This window comes from Euprymna scolopes, chromosome 9 (genome assembly GCF_053919585.1).
Source record: "Euprymna scolopes isolate OS-2025 chromosome 9, ASM5391958v1, whole genome shotgun sequence".
NCBI lineage: Eukaryota > Metazoa > Mollusca > Cephalopoda > Sepiida > Sepiolidae > Euprymna > Euprymna scolopes.
Genome location: NC_136490.1, coordinates 82,990,519 through 83,007,387, shown reverse-complemented (window position 1 = coordinate 83,007,387; position 16,869 = coordinate 82,990,519). Strand labels below are relative to the sequence as shown.

Sequence of the window (16,869 nt, the reverse complement as noted above, 5' to 3'; positions counted from 1 at the left end):
CTGGCTGGAAAGATATCTGACCAGCCACCAACACCAGGCTACCCTGGTCCCAACCTCAATTATATAGTGAACTGGACCTATGTATGAAGTGGACAGCCTGGATGCAACGGAGCTCCAGCTCGGCTGTGTCAATAACCGATGGAATAACAGAAACTACAAACTTAAGCGTTCAAATATTTTTAAAATTTAACCGTTACCATCTTTATGAATAAAGAAGTATGCTAGCTAAGGAATAACAATAACTCTTATAATTTTCTAGTTAGACATGTTTATAAACTTAAATTATTGTTCTTCCTTAATCTTTTAAATTTTTTTCGCTTTTAATTTCAGTGAAACACTGAAATTTTGTTTAACAACAAAAAGCTACAAAAACATGTTTATTTTACAAAATTTGTTAAAATATAAATTTTCACTTTAAATGATTTATGTGACAGAAATAAAGAATATTTCCAGACTATAATCTAAAAAAAAAAAACCAAGCTTTTCCTATTTCAGTCATGTAAATTGAATATAAATAAAAGGCCAGCACAGCTTTTAGAAGGTAGTTGGGGAAGTATTGATAACAGTATTAAGAAGGAAAAAAACAAAAGTTTTAAAAAATGTTTATAATTTAAATAAAAATTCTTGCGGATGGTAAACAAACATATACTACATTGATCCTCTGACTCAGAGCATCACGAACAAACACTATCATCCCTTCTACAAAAAAAGTGATTACTTGAAAGACAATCTTATGACAACAGAACTAATACTACCCATTTGCCATAAACTTCACAACTTGTTAAAAACAAAGGAGGCAATTCTTGGGATGTCAATCTTAACAGAACTGATATTACACCACCCATCCCATTAAAGGATATTCTAATTAAATCAAGTTTTTAACTATGCCATGTGGGACATCCTGCTCTCCCTCAAAGAAATGTGTGGGAGATAAAATGATGCCGAAGTACCAGGGCAAGAGGAGAACCCAAGTACAGGATAGGGGAAGAGATGTTGAAACCCCCATCAACTTCCCATCATGTCTCTTAACTTGGCAAGTATGAATGCAAGGGGCTTGAGGTTCTCAAACCGAGCAGCTTGTGTCTGGAGGAACCTCTTCATTTTGTCTGGATATCAAGTGCTGGCTAGAGATTGTCTTTCTCTGAGGAAGGGCATTTCCCTGTTGGTGAAATGCACCCTGACCAAGCCACCTTGTTCACAGGGATGAGGTGAGCAAGCTGTTGTAGCCGATATTGCCATCAAACATTGTGTGTTTTGCGCCATTGTGGTTCATGCGCCTAGAACCGCTCAAAAGAGTCTCCTTTCGCGATATCAACACTTACATCATGTGTCCGAAGTGCGTAGTTTTAATGTGGGATTGGAACGCCATCTTTGACCGCAGGTTAGAGAAGGTAGGTGAGGAAGTTAAAGGATTTGAGAGAGGCAGAAGCAGCCTGGCTAATTTGATGGCTAGATGTGATCTGGTCAACAGATTCCATATCGAGCATCCAGAGCAGGAGATGTGGACGTGGACCAGTAGTGTGCCTTCCTACTCATCGACTTATTTCGATAGGATGTTAGTTAAGAGAATTGATATAAGCTTTTTAACATGTCCCATTTTCCATTGGCTAAGTCAAACGAATTATAAACTAGTAATGACCCATTTAAAATTAGGAAACAGGCCTAAACTAGATGGGTACTGGAAGAATACCTCCTTGCTGGAGATACAAGATTTCCGGGAGAAACTAGCTCACTTTATCCAAGAGGCTTTAGTGGGGGCAGTTACTAGAAGTGGTGGGTCAGCTTAAAAGCTAAGATCAGGAACTTCTCCGTCTGATATGCCCAGTGCCTCGCACTAAGGCCTGAACAAAGAAGCTAGAAGAGAAATTAGCATGGGCAGTGGGTGAGAGAGGGGGGTATACTGTTAGTCAGGAACTTGCTAAGCAAACTCTTCGATGTGAGGCTGGCGAACCTTACAAAGGCCAGATAATTAGGGCTATGCTAGGAACAGTATCCAACGATGCCATGAACTCTGATGCGGACAAGTGTCAAGCACCTAGATGTATGTACCTTGGGATTGATTTGGAGGAAATCTGCAATGGATTTTGAGGAATGATTTACACAACAGCTTGATCTTCCTGTCTAGTGGCTGGTTGTGAGAGCAGGATGACAGGTCGGCTGCAACAAATACCAGGGACTTGAGGGTCTGCCCTACAGATTGTATTTTGGCTTTTTGTTGTAGTGACTTCCCACAAACATTAAAAGTGTCTGGACAAGGAGCATTCCAATTGCGCGTACATCTGTTTTCTACACCCATGCAAATTCTGCGAACATAAAAACTAAAATTCTGTCTTCTCACACCAACATAGTTGAAAGCACTCCAATCAGCATTCAAAGAAAGCAAATTTCAAAAAGATTTTTGTAACAGCTTTCACTGGGAGCCGGTCTGCGTGCGAAACCATGTCAGTCGAGTCAGGTTTCCCTTGAAGTGTTAACAAGCACACGACTCTTGCTCCGTCTCCCGATGTTAAAACCATTATGATTTTACGTGCCTTGCACTTGGATTAATTACCACAAGAAAATATACAACTTTGTATTGCATCAGATATATTCACAAAACTGATTAAAATAACAAACTTTATTTTCCTTTACCAAAAAAATAAAGAAAGAAACATGTATTCTGCAAAAATGACATTCTGCCTCAGTCCGAGAAAGATTTCTCTCTCTTGCTCTTTATTGCACATTTTTATCTAAACCTTATCAGACTGTTTAGGTACAAACCTTGCTTTTATGTCGGACTCTTCCTTTTAAGAACATTTCCACATTTTCACGAACATTGGACTTTTAATCCATTTATTATTTTCTTGCTCGTGTGTTGCATCAGCACATACATTAAAATATATCAACAATAAAAACATGATTCATTTTTCCTTGCTATGTTAAATAAAAACCAATATTGTTAATTTTTATATTCAACTTTGTTTTGTTGCTGATTTTGACACTGTTAAGTGTTGAAACATTATGTTGAACAGTGTAGTATGATCCTGAGTGTAATTGCCAGAAACAAATATGGTGGCATAGAAGCAGTGTAGTTCAGATTCTGAGAGTAATTGCCAGTAACAAATATGGTGGCATAGAAGCAGTGTAGTTCAGATTCTGAGAGTAATTGCCAGTAACAAATATGGTGGCATAGAAGCAGTCTGGTTCAGATTCTGAGAGTAATTGCCAGTAACAAAGATGGAGGCCTAGAAGCAATGTAGTTCAGATCCTGAGTGTAATTGCCAGTAACAAAGATGGCAGCGAACTGATTGAGTCTAAAATTCAACAATTTTTATAGTAACTTCAGAAGCTTTTCATTGGTTACTCACTATGACTTGTGGTTATAAAAATGATTGTCAAAATCATTGGTTTCATACCCCCCATCAGGAGTTAAAAACATTTTACAGACACCTTTTTTAATATTTTGTTTAAATCGAGGGAATAGAAAAACATAGTCATTGTAACACCAGCAACAACTGCCATTTTAAATGTTCACCGTAGTAGCAGTGATGACACTCAACTTTGATCTGGTCCCACGTCATAACAATTGCCATTGGTTTGACGAAGATTCCATCTCGGGTCAAGTCACCAAGGGATTGATCACATTGCTGAGGAAGAGGGTCCGGCATGGCAAGGGAAAGGTAGATAATTATAGGCTAAACACAGAACTGCTAAACACAGAACTAAAGATTTGGGTCAAGGTCCTATTGAATCAGCTGCAGGTTGTCGGTAACTTGATCAAACCTGAGCAGTACTGTCATGAAACGGAGATCAATTCAAAACAGCTTGCACTTTATCCATACGATCTTAGGAGGGATACAAGATGACACGAAAGAAGCACTGATCAATTTGGATCTGCCCAAAGCATCTGATAGGGTTCACCATTGCTTCCTGGTATGTGTTTTAGAGGCTGCTGGATTTAAATCAGACTTCTGCAAATGGATCTCTGTACTGTACCTGTACTACTGACGGCAATGGTACAGGTCAACAGAAAGCACTTGAAATTTTTCCCCATCTCTCAGTCAGTGCATCAGGGCTATCCGCTGTTCCCCCTGCTTTTCGTCCTTGCGTTGGAGCCGTTACTTCACAATCTAAGGTGTGGGGAAATAAGTCCGGTTCTGTGCAGGATCACTTTGCCTGGTGGATCGAGAGTCAGCGTCTCTGCGTTCGTTGATGACATCACTGTCTTTGTATTGTGCTTCCAATACATGGAGTCGGTGACAAAGGCACTCATGCAGTGCGAAAAGATCACAGGGGCCAGCCAAATTTAGTTGCAGCAAGTCAGTCACTCTGCGGTTGGGGGCTTGGAGGGGCACCACTATTCTTCTGGCTCCCTTCAGCTGAATGGATGGCCTAGTTTGGATCCTGAACATGTGGTTCAGACCAGATCTTCAGCTCAAAAAAATTGGTCGAAGATACAGTCAAAGGTCAAAGCCGTAGTCGAAGGATCGTTTCCTTAAAGGGCAGAGGCATGTGCTACTTATGTCTTTTCTGTCACTCTCTACAGACTGGCCATACTTCCTCTGCCTGCGAATTACGTCATTTCTTTGGAACGGAGGAAAGCATTGGGTTCGCAGACAGGTCTGTGTTCAACATCCCTAAGAGGGTGGCTTGGGACAGCCCGACTTGAGGTATCATCGAGATGCCAAGAGGCTGGATTTCCTGAGTCAAACCTTGACAGAAGAATCTGCATGGAACTCCGCGATGGTGCATTTCCTGACTTCATCTTCGACCCCTCCATTGAGGTTCGTTGTTGGCCGTGGGGCGTAACGCAGTTCTTCAGAATGTAGAGCCGTACTCAGGGAACACCCAAGGTTAAACAATCTTTCACTGCATTTGAGAAAAGGACAGTTTAAGGAATTAGTGAGAGGAGCCGGTGCTGATCCGCTCGTCGGGTGTTTGGGGCTGTCGAAGAACAAGATCTCCCGGTGTAGCTGGGTGCCAGGTTTTAGTCATCTCAACAACTTTGAGTTTTCCTTGACGTAACAATTGGCTTGAAACATGTTACCCCTCAGTGCCATTCAATACAGAGTTGCCAGAGTGTCCCCCATTGCCAGACCCCAGCAGAGGAAACACTGGAACATTCTTTGTTTGCAACAAACTCTGGCGGATTCTATTTACATTTGCATTGATCGATTTAATGTTATTTACATTTGTATTGATCGATTTAATGTTATTTACATTTGTATTGATCGATTTAATGTTATTTACATTTGTATTGATCGATTTAATGTTATTTACATTTGTATTGATCGATTTAATGTTATTTACATTTGTATTGATCGATTTAATGTTATTTACATTTGTATTGATCGATTTAATGTTATTTACATTTGTATTGATCGATTTAATGTTATTTACATTTGTATTGATCGATTTAATGTTATTTACATTTGTATTGATCGATTTAATGTTATTTACATTTGTATTGATCGATTTAATGTTATTTACATTTGTATTGATCGATTTAATGTTATTTACATTTGTATTGATCGATTTAATGTTATTTACATTTCTATTTATTCATTTAATGTTATTTACATTTCTATTTATTCATTTAATGTTATTTACATTTCTATGCTGCACCTGTTTTTGATGTTAAACATCTTTTAAAAAAAAGACACACAAAAAAATACATTCAATCTAATTTTGCATAGCAATGCTAGTTACTCCGAATCATGAAATTAATTTCTGATGGAATTGGTCCATGTCTTCAAGTATTTTTCAATATGATGTCCATTTTGAACTCAGACTTTTAGCTTTAAACTTTTATAATTTTATAATAATGTAGGGATATTTTGGTTAATGAAACAGTTTTAAACTTTCATAATTTTATAATAATGTAGGGATATTTGGGTGATTCAGTTTTGAACTCTATTTACTGAGCTCTTTATAATTACTATGATTAAATAATCTAAAATGTCAAAAAGTCAACTGGGAATGATATATTTAATCATGATATATTTAATTGTTGTAATGTAAAATAGTTCTTTAATGCTGATAAAAAATGTCTAAATTTTAAAAAATCTCTAAAGAATTTAAATAATTGTTAATATGGTTTTATTAATTTTCAGATATTAATCGACCTAAAAGTGCATTGCTGCTGAATATGGAATCTACAAATGTTCAACAAGTATGTTCCAATGCAACGTATGCTCGTAGTAATTCAGCTACAGGTCAGTACTCAACCCTCCTTTTTTTTTTTTTTTCCTTCAAATTGTTTTCATCTGTTAAATTATTAAAGTGATTTATTTTTTTATTTATTTTTTGTTAAATGTTCTTTGGGGAGAGGGGAGAAACTTAAATTGTCTATGGGTTTTATAAATTTTGATTAATTCACATTAACAGAACTTAAAATGATGCATACTATTGTATTTGTGTAAAAGTGTTTCCTTCATAGAAAAATGGTTGTAAAGTCCCTGAAATTTCATTCGGCATATCAGTTATAATATTAAAAGGCTTTCCTTTATAAGAAATATTTTCTGAGAGAAAACTGAAAAAAAAAAATATTTTATACTCTTACCTTGTTAGAAATGACAACTTATGAAACCGAATAATGAAATACTTCACATTCCCTGGATTCAATTAAAAAAAATAAGTAGAGTAGAAATTGAGAAATAAGGACAGACAGAAAAAATATATGTTCAGAAGTCAAGTTTTAAACAAAATGTTTGCATGAAATACATAGAAATTTAAAACAAAAAAATCAATTAGCTCTCAATGACTCCAGAAATTTGTCAAGTATAAAAAGAAAGAATTTAGGTGTGTGTCTTTGACTTTTACTTTTGCACCCTGTTAACAAATGAATGCTTAACCTTGAGTTGTTTGGGTTTCATCGCATTGATTCTTTAATATAAGGAAATTTTTTTTTTAGAAAAAAGGAGTAGATGTTTTTTTCTTTTTTTTACAAAATTTTGCTAAGCAAACAAAACATAGCAGATATGGTGTCTCTATTTAAAACCGATTCTCTTTTGGGTTGTGTACATTTTCAGCATTCTAGATTTGTGTTTTCAAATAACTTATTCAATTATTTGATTTAAATTAACATCCTAATAGATGTATCCATTTTTTTCTTTTAAAGAGGCATAATTATTTGAGTGCTTGTATAGTTTAATATCTCCATGCAAATTGTGTTCATTTTTTTTTTTTTTTTTTTTTTTTTTTTTTTTTTTACATAGGCATCACCACTTATCAAGGTAGTAATGGAAATTCGGTAAATTTGTTAACTTATATGGAACGGCTCATCAAAAACTTCTTTACGTTAGACTTGAAGACAACCATATTGTAGTTAGTTGGAAAACAGGAAACGGAAGACAATTCCATAGGCGTGAAGTTCTAAGAAAGAAGCTTTGTTCATGGAATCTATGGTTAAGTTTAGGCACGAATAAAGAGTGGGGGAAATTATTGATAGTGTTTTCAGTTAGACAAGTGTTTCTCGTGAAAGTTTAGCAAGGAGGGACCATAGATTGGAGCTCAGATGAGCACTTGCCATGAAAATAACGATAAAGCAGAGACAAACTCGCAACATCAAGAAAAAGGTTGCAGGAAGAGCAAAGGGCATCCTCTACGAGGCTATGAAGTCTATTTTGAACTCTATCAAGGCAGGATAAGTCCTTTCTAGCAGCTCTTGTCCAGATGTGGCAACAGTACTCCATCCTTGGATGTATCTGGCTCATATAGATAGAGAATTGCATCAGCAGTGAGATATCGACTGGATCAATAGAAGGATCCCACCCATTTTTCCAGCAACCTTGGCAATGGATTTAGTATATGTTCCATTTAAGATGAGGAGTAAAGGTCAAGCCCAGAAGCTTGTTAAAACATGAGGCCTCCCCAAGACGAGAGCCATTTATTTCAATTGATGTCAGATGGGGATCAAAGCGTTGATGATGTAAAGATAAAAGCTTGGTTTTAGATGCATTAAAAGTAACAAGCCACCTCTTTCCCCATTGTACCACTTGCTCAAGAACAGAGGAGAGAGAATCGAGAGAACTTGGTCGTTTACAGTCTTAGATGTGCTACCATAGATAGTAGTGTCATCAGCATAAATGTCTATGAATGATGTAAGGATGTGATTTGGAAAATCATTAATGTAGATCAGGAAGAGAGTTGGTCCCAGGATGGACCCCTGAGGGACTCCAGTATTAATACTGTGAGCTTCTGATTTCTGCCCATCAACCACTCCTCTATCAGAGAGAAATGATTTAATAATTGAGAAGACATTTCCAGCTATACCGTAGCTGGAGATCTTGTGAAGTAAACCTTTATGCCATACTTTATCAAAGGCCTTTGATATGTCGAGCAATTACCCTAGAAAGATAGCCTCCATCGAGAGATTTGCTAATCCTATGAGATATAACTGTAAGCACATCTGCTGTAGATCTAGCAGAATAGAAACCATATTGTGTGTCACTAAGAAGGTTATTTTTGCTGAGATGGTTGATTACTTCTCTATTTAACACAGATTCCAGCAACTTACTTATGATGCACAGGAGACTTATTGGCCTGTACTGAGAGGGAGATGAGCGATCACCTGAATTCTTAAATACAGAGCATACTGATGAGATTTTCCAAGGTGATGGGAAGCAATTCTCCTTAAGACAACATTTAAACAGTTTTGTAAGTATGGGTGCTAGTTCTGGTTGAAGTTTTTTGAGTACTATAATTGGGATACCATCAGGGCTGGTTGCTTTACTGGAATCAAGGTTTTTGATTAGCTTGGCAACATCACGTATAGATATTTGTATATCACATAGTGTGTTTTCTGATACAGGAGGAAATATTGGGGGTTGGTGGCCTTGGTCGCAAAGGGTAGAATTAGCTGCAAAGAGTTTGGCTTTGTCATGCTGACGAGATTACCTCAGGTCCATTGATGATAGTTGGGATAGAACACACGTTTCTGTTTAGGATTCTGTTTGCTATTTGCCAAAACTTGTGGGTAGCAAGCCACTGCTCAGCTACTTTGGACTTGAAGGACTTAGCATACAACTCTCTTGCATTCTTTATTACTTTCTTACAATGGTTGCTGGCAGTCCTGAAAGCGGCTTTAGTTTCCATACATCTATTACGTTGTTGTGCGCAATGGCAACAGCACATTCTGGAGAGAACCACAGTTGGCTGTTAGGTTTTTGCTGGAACTTTTTTGGGGGTATGAAACGGTGTATACCTACAATTAACCATTCCGTCAGGTCTGATATTATGGAGGACACATCATTTTTAAACATGGAATGCAGAGGTAAATCTGATATAAATGTACAGAAGCTATCCCAGTCAGCCATAGAGTATCGATATACTGTACGATGGAGAGGTACATTTGAGGACTTATTATATTTCATTTTTATCTTAACTGATATAACAGAGTGGTCGAAAGATCCAAGTGGAGACAGAACGGAAGCTGAACACAGTTCAGGGACAGTTGTGAGAAAAAGGTCTAGGAGACTTGCATACTGGCTGTCAGTATTGGGCACACGGATGGGTTCATGAACAATCTGAGTTAGGTCATAAGCAATGGAGAATCATGACAGAAACTACCCTCATCATCTGTCTTGTTTGAGTGAGTTAACCATTCCACTTCGTGAACATTGAAGTCTCCACAGACCTGAATATTAGCTGGAGGATAAGCAGATAGGATGTGGTCAATTTTCTCAGCTATGCTTTTAAAGATAGTAACTCCGCTGTTGTGGGGGCAATAGAGAGCAAATATAAACGCAGCAGTTTGAACAAGTGCAACCCGGAAGCACATATAGGGTAAGTTAGGATCTCTGTAGATGTTCCTACCACATGGAAAGCCATCTTTAATATAGGCACATATTCAATGCCCATGGCGATCTTGGGGGTCAGATTTGGAAGTTAAATTGGAGTATTCTTTAATTACGAACTCATCTAGGGAAATACTTTGTCGAATGCCAGTTTCGCTTAGAAATATGTCTGGTTTAGTCTCCTGTAATTGTGCTTCAACCTCTGGAAGGTTAGAACGTAGACCCCTGATGTTCGAGAAGGAGTAGTGGGGGTCTACGTGAGAAGTTGAAGATCTGGGTTTAATCGTGTAGATTTTCTTGAAACTTTTCATGATGGAGTTTTGGGATTTGTGGACTAGGTCAACAGACTTGTTTGGCTTTCAAGATATTTGCAACTAATTTCAACATTGTACATCGCACAGTGTACTGCATCCTGATCTTTATTATATTACTTATGTACATTAGCCATAATTTTTTAGTTTAATTTCGTAGATTTCGACACTTTGTGCTCTTACTACAACCACAAAACACCACACATTTTAAGTTCTTTGCTCTGCAAGTGCATGTCTTTGTAATCCTACATGACATTGGGCATTTACATGGTGGTGGTGGGTCATCTGATCTGCATGGTACAGGCAGTATCACAGGAGTTATGCAGAGTTCTGTTGTTTCATATCCAAACTTGAGCGGATCTAGTTTAATTATTACAGGATTTGGAGCTTCTAACCACAATCTGCACTGTAGATATGTTCGTTTTATGTGTTCTTGTAGTGTGGAAGAACAACACACAAGCTGGTTAAAGTCAAGTTCTTTCCTAGAATTATGGTACTGCTCCCATCGATACTCATCAAATGTTGAACAGTCGGGTTTCTTTAGTATAGTTACAAGGAATTTTTCAGCATTACTTATCTCTGGCGACAATTCCTCTGCACCAAACCCTTCCAATAGAGTGAGATCAATTGAAGCCTTTAGACCAGCCAGCTTTGAACCCACCTTACTGGTACTGTCGCACCCACTTAATACGTGAATTGCTGGTAGACAGGACATCAAATTGCTATTCAGTTGATCAGCCAACAGGTGAACAGGCACAGTCTTCTTGTTCTTCTTGTTGCCAAGCTTTACATAGTTTTTGTAGTTCCCATGTTTTCTTGAAATGGTAGATGAGGTTTATGAGAACATCCGTGTCAGGTGAGTCAACTAGGATCGATTGAAAACCATGTTTTACACCATCATTAATATGGAACATGATTCTGTCATCAGCCTCTTCTTGGTTGCTTGAGAGCTCTGTGATCGTTCTTTCTTTGCCCACAAACAGTTTTCTACATTCACCTCCATATAATCCACGAAAGAAGATTTCTTTATTTGATACAATATTTTGTAGCATCCACTTGAAAAAGTATTCTTGGAACCTCTGTTTATTCAACATTGAGCTCCAGAACATATCTAGATCGACAGGTACCTTCTGATTGTCAGACTTAATGGTGATGGTAATTTGTTCTGAACTTCTCACTGCACGTTCCATTTGCTTGATTGATAATTTTTGATAAACATCAAAAATAATATCTATTCTTGTTGACTCCTCTGTGGTAGCAAGAATAATTTTGGATAAAGTCTCAACCAATTGGCCAAATGTTTCAATGCCATCTTTTTTATTGGTTAGTCTACGTACGAGTGCCATGAAATCAACTGTTGTCATTTGAGCATCACATTTTACATTTCTTTTGTCCTGGGGAAATTGGTTGACCAATTCTCTTGATAGGGACGCTTTATCTGTATTTTTTAATCATATTCCATCCTTACTTTCAGTAGTCAGGAAATGAGATGTGCTTGTCAACTCATACTTTAGAAGCTCCAGCATGCTGTATCCTCTTTCTCTTGCACAGTCAATGTACCTTATCGTTTCTGACGCATCTTTTTTTGTCACAGATTTCTGCCAAATCGATGAAGTAGAAGCATGCTGCACAAAAACAATCTTACGGTTAGTAGGTATTGTATCATGCAGATGCTTCTCCTTATTCTGAAGTCTCATTGTAACAAACATCAAACGCAGTGGAAGCGTGCTCATTGTAACGCAGTGGAAACGCAGTAGAAGCGTGCTCATCGTAACAAATATCAAACGCAGTGGAAGCGTGCTGGGCCCATAACCTCTAGAAGTGAAAGCCATTTTGACTTTCAGAACAGTTTCAGATGGTTCGCTGTTACACACAAGTCCTGGGAGGTGACTTGTTTGTAGTAGACAGTTCCACAGAACAAAATATTCTTACCGTGTCGAAACCCGGGAAAAGAACATGTGAAATTGCTCCAGAAAATGTTTAATATTTATGAAGCAATTCTGGTTTCTGATTGGTTGGTAGCAGAACGTGAATTAATTTGATTCGTCAGTTCTTAGCAGCATCATTTATAAATAGAATCGTCCGACTGTGTGGGATCATACCCCATTAATCCCAAAATATTGCAACACTTGATAACTTTTCTCACCAGGGAATCCTTTCCTGACATTGTGTTCTCTGTGTGGTCAAAATTGTCCATTGCACCTTGGATAATGTGACCTTCAGATATCTTTGATACAGGGCAATTGTTGGATAGGGCATCTTTCACCATTTTTTGGGCCATGAAGGTGTGTATTCTCTTCATTGAATCATAGCTAATAGCTAGATTCATCCAATTCATGATGTTAAGGTTATGGGCAGTTTGTGTCAAGCTACAATGAAATGGGGTCTTACTTTGTCCGGAACTTAACCAAGAATGATTATACTGAAAGAATGTATCAAACTTTAGGAGCCATTCATCTGTGTTAGTGTTGTTGGTGTTTGGGAACATAAATTTCATGAAGTGCAGCCACCCTTTGGGGCGATGCAATTTGTAATGTTCCATTGAAAACCTAACATCATCACTTGTGCAATAAGTGGCATCTAGACCAAAGTCATATTTGTTGCATTCCTGCAGTAGCTCCAGTGCACTATGTTGAGGAGCCGAATCCACAGAAAGTCTATCATGTTACACTGTAAGAGGGAGCTTGAATAAACCATTTGTGATTTTCGTCTATCAATGGGATAAGTGAAACATATGCTATCACTGAAATACTTGACCAGAAGAACCTTGGTCCGTCTGTTCTCTATTTGCTGATCTGTGCCCAAGTTTACATTGATAAGGTCACGAATGTGGCTCACACTGTAGCTGCTAGTTTTGAAATCAAGGCTATCAAACACATGCCGGCAGTCATTGTCAATTGTAAGTGCCTCATTTGATCGCTGTATATTTTCAAATAATGCATCTATTTGTCTGTTATACTTCAGCAAGTAATTTCTTAAGCCGTTTCTATGGTAGTATACATCTGCAGAAAATACATCACCAGTTGTAGCCAGAAAAGCACATCTTGTCCTAACATCATCCTTATAAAAGTTCAAAGCATCTAAAAACAATGCTGTGCGATCAGACTCGGAGATGCGATACAACACCTGATTCCTATTACCATGCCTCTCTCTTATTCTGTCACATATAACACACTTCCTTTTAATGTCACTGAAACTAATAACTTTCTTTCGTCTGTTTGAAGTCTTGTAACAGCCACTGGTCTCTCCATCATCAACCTTTTCAGCAGGTTCTAGATCACATTTCGTTTTAGCTGATCTTTTCAACTTCAAAATATAAGTGTCATAACAAGCTTTTGGATTTTGGTGGAACTTGAATGTGCTCCTGTATGCTTTTATTCTTTTGATCACCGCAAAATCATGCAATTTTTTGGCTGCCATTCGGATTTTAGTGCTCCCATCATTAGTACGCGAAAGAGAATCTGTACCATAATAAAGTCAAATAATAGGAGTTAATTTAGTATGTTCTGACCAATAAAGATATTAAAAAATTATGCTTAAGCACAAGTAAGGTTTCAGAATTTCATAAAGATTCAGCAGTAGACATCTTGCTTAAATTGTATGTTTCTCCAGTTGACGGAATATGTGTTTGATGTCATTACGTTAAAGCAATTAGGTGAAAACAATTTACCTGTTAACGTTTTTCCAGAAGCATTTTGGCATATAACGCATGCAGTCCCATCCAATTTTTCTTCAGTTACTGACTTTAAACCCGTTAAGGTGTCCTGTGAAATAGCATAATTAATGTTATGCAATAATATCATTAAAAATATTATCATAGTTAATTTAATGTGATCCAATAATATCATTAACATTATTTCATTCAAATGTTCAGATGAAACATCAATGAAATCTTACCATGTTACAATGCAGTGATTCAAATTACTTTCTATCAAAAGGCCCTGTAAACTTGAACACTAATCACTTACTAAAAGAATACAAATAATATACTTGGTATTTTCATGAACACTCAGTCGCAAAACTCACTGGGCAATAGTCGGATTAGTCATGTCATTACATGTATAGTACATTCATGTAAATTACATGGAACATATGTTCGAAATGTGTTAAAATTAGTTTATTGCAAATATTTCGAATTAAAAATATTAATTAGTGACCTTCAATTAGTAGATTTCTGAAGAGTTTAGCTGTATACATCAAAGTGCACACATAACCAGCATGAGCTACTAGGATAAATGGCAATACAGCAGCCCCAGTACTTTGCACCCGCGTATAGGACAGCCTCCTTAGTGGTTAATCCAAGGTTCAGGTCTCTGATTATCAGGCGGATAACGTCAGCCTAGATAAAACGTTTACCTCCAGCACCCTTACTAGTGACATGGCTACAAGGATAGACACAGAAACAGAAAATTTCCGACATCTCTGGCGGCTGTTCCTGCAAAATACTGCCAACCTAGAATACAGCTTTTTCTTCTCCCTTTATCAGAAAAATCACTCATTAAAATATGAGGACTGAGTGACAAATAAAGGGAAGCGAGAGTAACGGGAACTGCCAATAACACATCCACAATGCAGTGTCTACTCTCCATTAAAAAAAAAAAAAAGAAAAAATGTCCATTTGGCATGTTTAAGGGAAGGTATGGTGAAAGATTTCCCTCTCACTAACTGAAAATGAATACAATTTCCTAATCTATTTATTCTATCAACTTGGAAAATATAAACAACATTTATGGACAAGAAAATCTATTATAAAAAAATAAAACCATATATATTCCAAATGAACTTGCCAGATAGAATCGGCACATTTTTGCACAAGGAAACCATTTACACAATTAATAAAACAATGAAATAAAGATAAAGATTAAAAACTGAAATAAATATAATCGGTAAAATCCATTGAAAGCGGTCGGTGGTTCTATGAGAAAATAAAGCTGTGTACGCATTATAAATGTTTCTTTTCTCTGTCTTACGTTATACATTAGTACATTAGGGGTCATTTCGAGTTAAAAGTTTATTTACTGCACCCATCTGGACTAGAGAAAATCATGATTTAAATGTGTATGTCTTGTCTAAATAACTAACGCTAATTCTCTGATATGGCCGACCAGACGGGTGATCAAAAAGTCAGATTGAGCGTACCGGAAAACGAAATGAGATCAAATTGACAATTGGCCTTTTTTTTTTTTTTTTTTTGGCTTGAACTTTGCGCTTTTCAGATTAATTTGTTATGTTTTATTTTCTTGGTGGATAATTTTTTTTTTGGCCGTGTTTTTTTTTTTTTTTTTGCCTGTTTTTTTAGTCTCATTTCGTTTTCCGGTACGCGGTACGCTCTATCTGACTTTTTGATCACCCGTCTGGTCGGCCATATCAGAGAATTAGCGTTAGTTATTTAGACGAGACATACACATTTAAATCATGATTTTCTCTAGTCCAGATGAGTGTAGTAAATAAACTTTTAACTCGAAATGACCCCTAATGTACTAATGTATAACGTAAGACACAGAAAAGAAACATTTATAATGTGTACACAGCTTTATTTTCTCATAGAACCACCAACCGCTTTCAATGGATTTTACCATATAATCTTAGCACTTGCATCTAGAAAAGAAAAATATTACAAATTCATAATTTAACTGCTAAAACACATCCTTCGTAACTGCAAAGATAGTTCTTTCTTGGACAAGGTAAGAATAAACAATCCTCCTCCTCTTCCTAATGTACAGAATGGCTTTCTAAATTTGCCACAGGATTGTTAAAATGTAAAAGTGCAATTGTTTTACATTTGTAGGCAGTTTAACTTTTAGCATCTTGCACTCACTTTTGTATTATTCACTTTGTAGTTTTAAAATTACAGTAATCTTTCAGTTTTGCTTCCCCACTGGAGTGCAGCTAGACTATAAAAATAACTTTATACTTTTTGTTTACAGAAAAAAATTTGTAAACAAATTAAATAAAATTTCTGTATTATTTGTCAATATTTTTCCTGCTCTCTGCCAGACTGAAATGATTTTTATTTCTGTCCCAGTGAAGCATAATTTTTTTTTCTTAGCTAAATTTTCCCTACATTAAAAACCAACCTTAAAAATCTGTCTGTTTGTCTGTAAATATTTAACTAATAAACTCTTTAAACTGCTGGTCACATAATACTGAAATTAGCAGAAGACGTCATACACCAATAAGGGTTTATAACGAGTAAAATCTTTGTTTGGATGGATGAATAACACAAACAAACATCAAGTTGAAATGTAAAATGTTCATTTCAACTTGCCAAGATATTTGTATCTCTTTCTGTTCCTGTGCAAATTTGATTCATTCTTTTAAATTGTTAAATGTTAAACCTTTCTTACCTCTCAATAGTAACATTGGTAGAGAATGCATCTGAGTGCTAATTGTTTTGATTTCGATTCTAGCTGACAGTACCCAAGTCTTTTTTTTTTTTTTACTTTTAAAATCAATGCTATATGTAAGGTACAATATAATATTCAATAGAGAATTAGCTCTGTAACAATAGCAATACACATGGACAATAAAAAGCTTTGGATAATCACAGATTTCAAAGAGGTTCTACTAAAATCGTTATATTTTAAAATCTAAAGCACTTTAAGTTCTCAAAATACCACCGTTTTGTTTGGAAATGAATATACTTAATGGATTAATAAATAATATACATTATATATTAAGAGTTTTAAGGAAATAAAGCGATAAAAATGTGAACATCATAAAACAGCATTTTCAGTAAGATTTTGTAAAGACCCCCCCCCTTGATTTGTAAATGCATGTAC

The 16,869-nt window shown here is 36.5% G+C and overlaps 1 protein-coding gene across 1 annotated transcript in view; it reads left to right on the top strand.

Moving 5' to 3' along the window:
- Positions 1 to 16,869, top strand: part of LOC145284734 (juxtaposed with another zinc finger protein 1-like) — a 111,842-nt gene that overhangs the window by 55,707 nt on the left and 39,266 nt on the right. Inside the window, exon 4 of the mRNA XM_080133677.1 lies at positions 6,093 to 6,194. Coding sequence (XP_079989803.1) covers positions 6,093 to 6,194 — 102 coding nt within the window. The remainder of the gene's footprint in view (positions 1 to 6,092; positions 6,195 to 16,869) is intronic.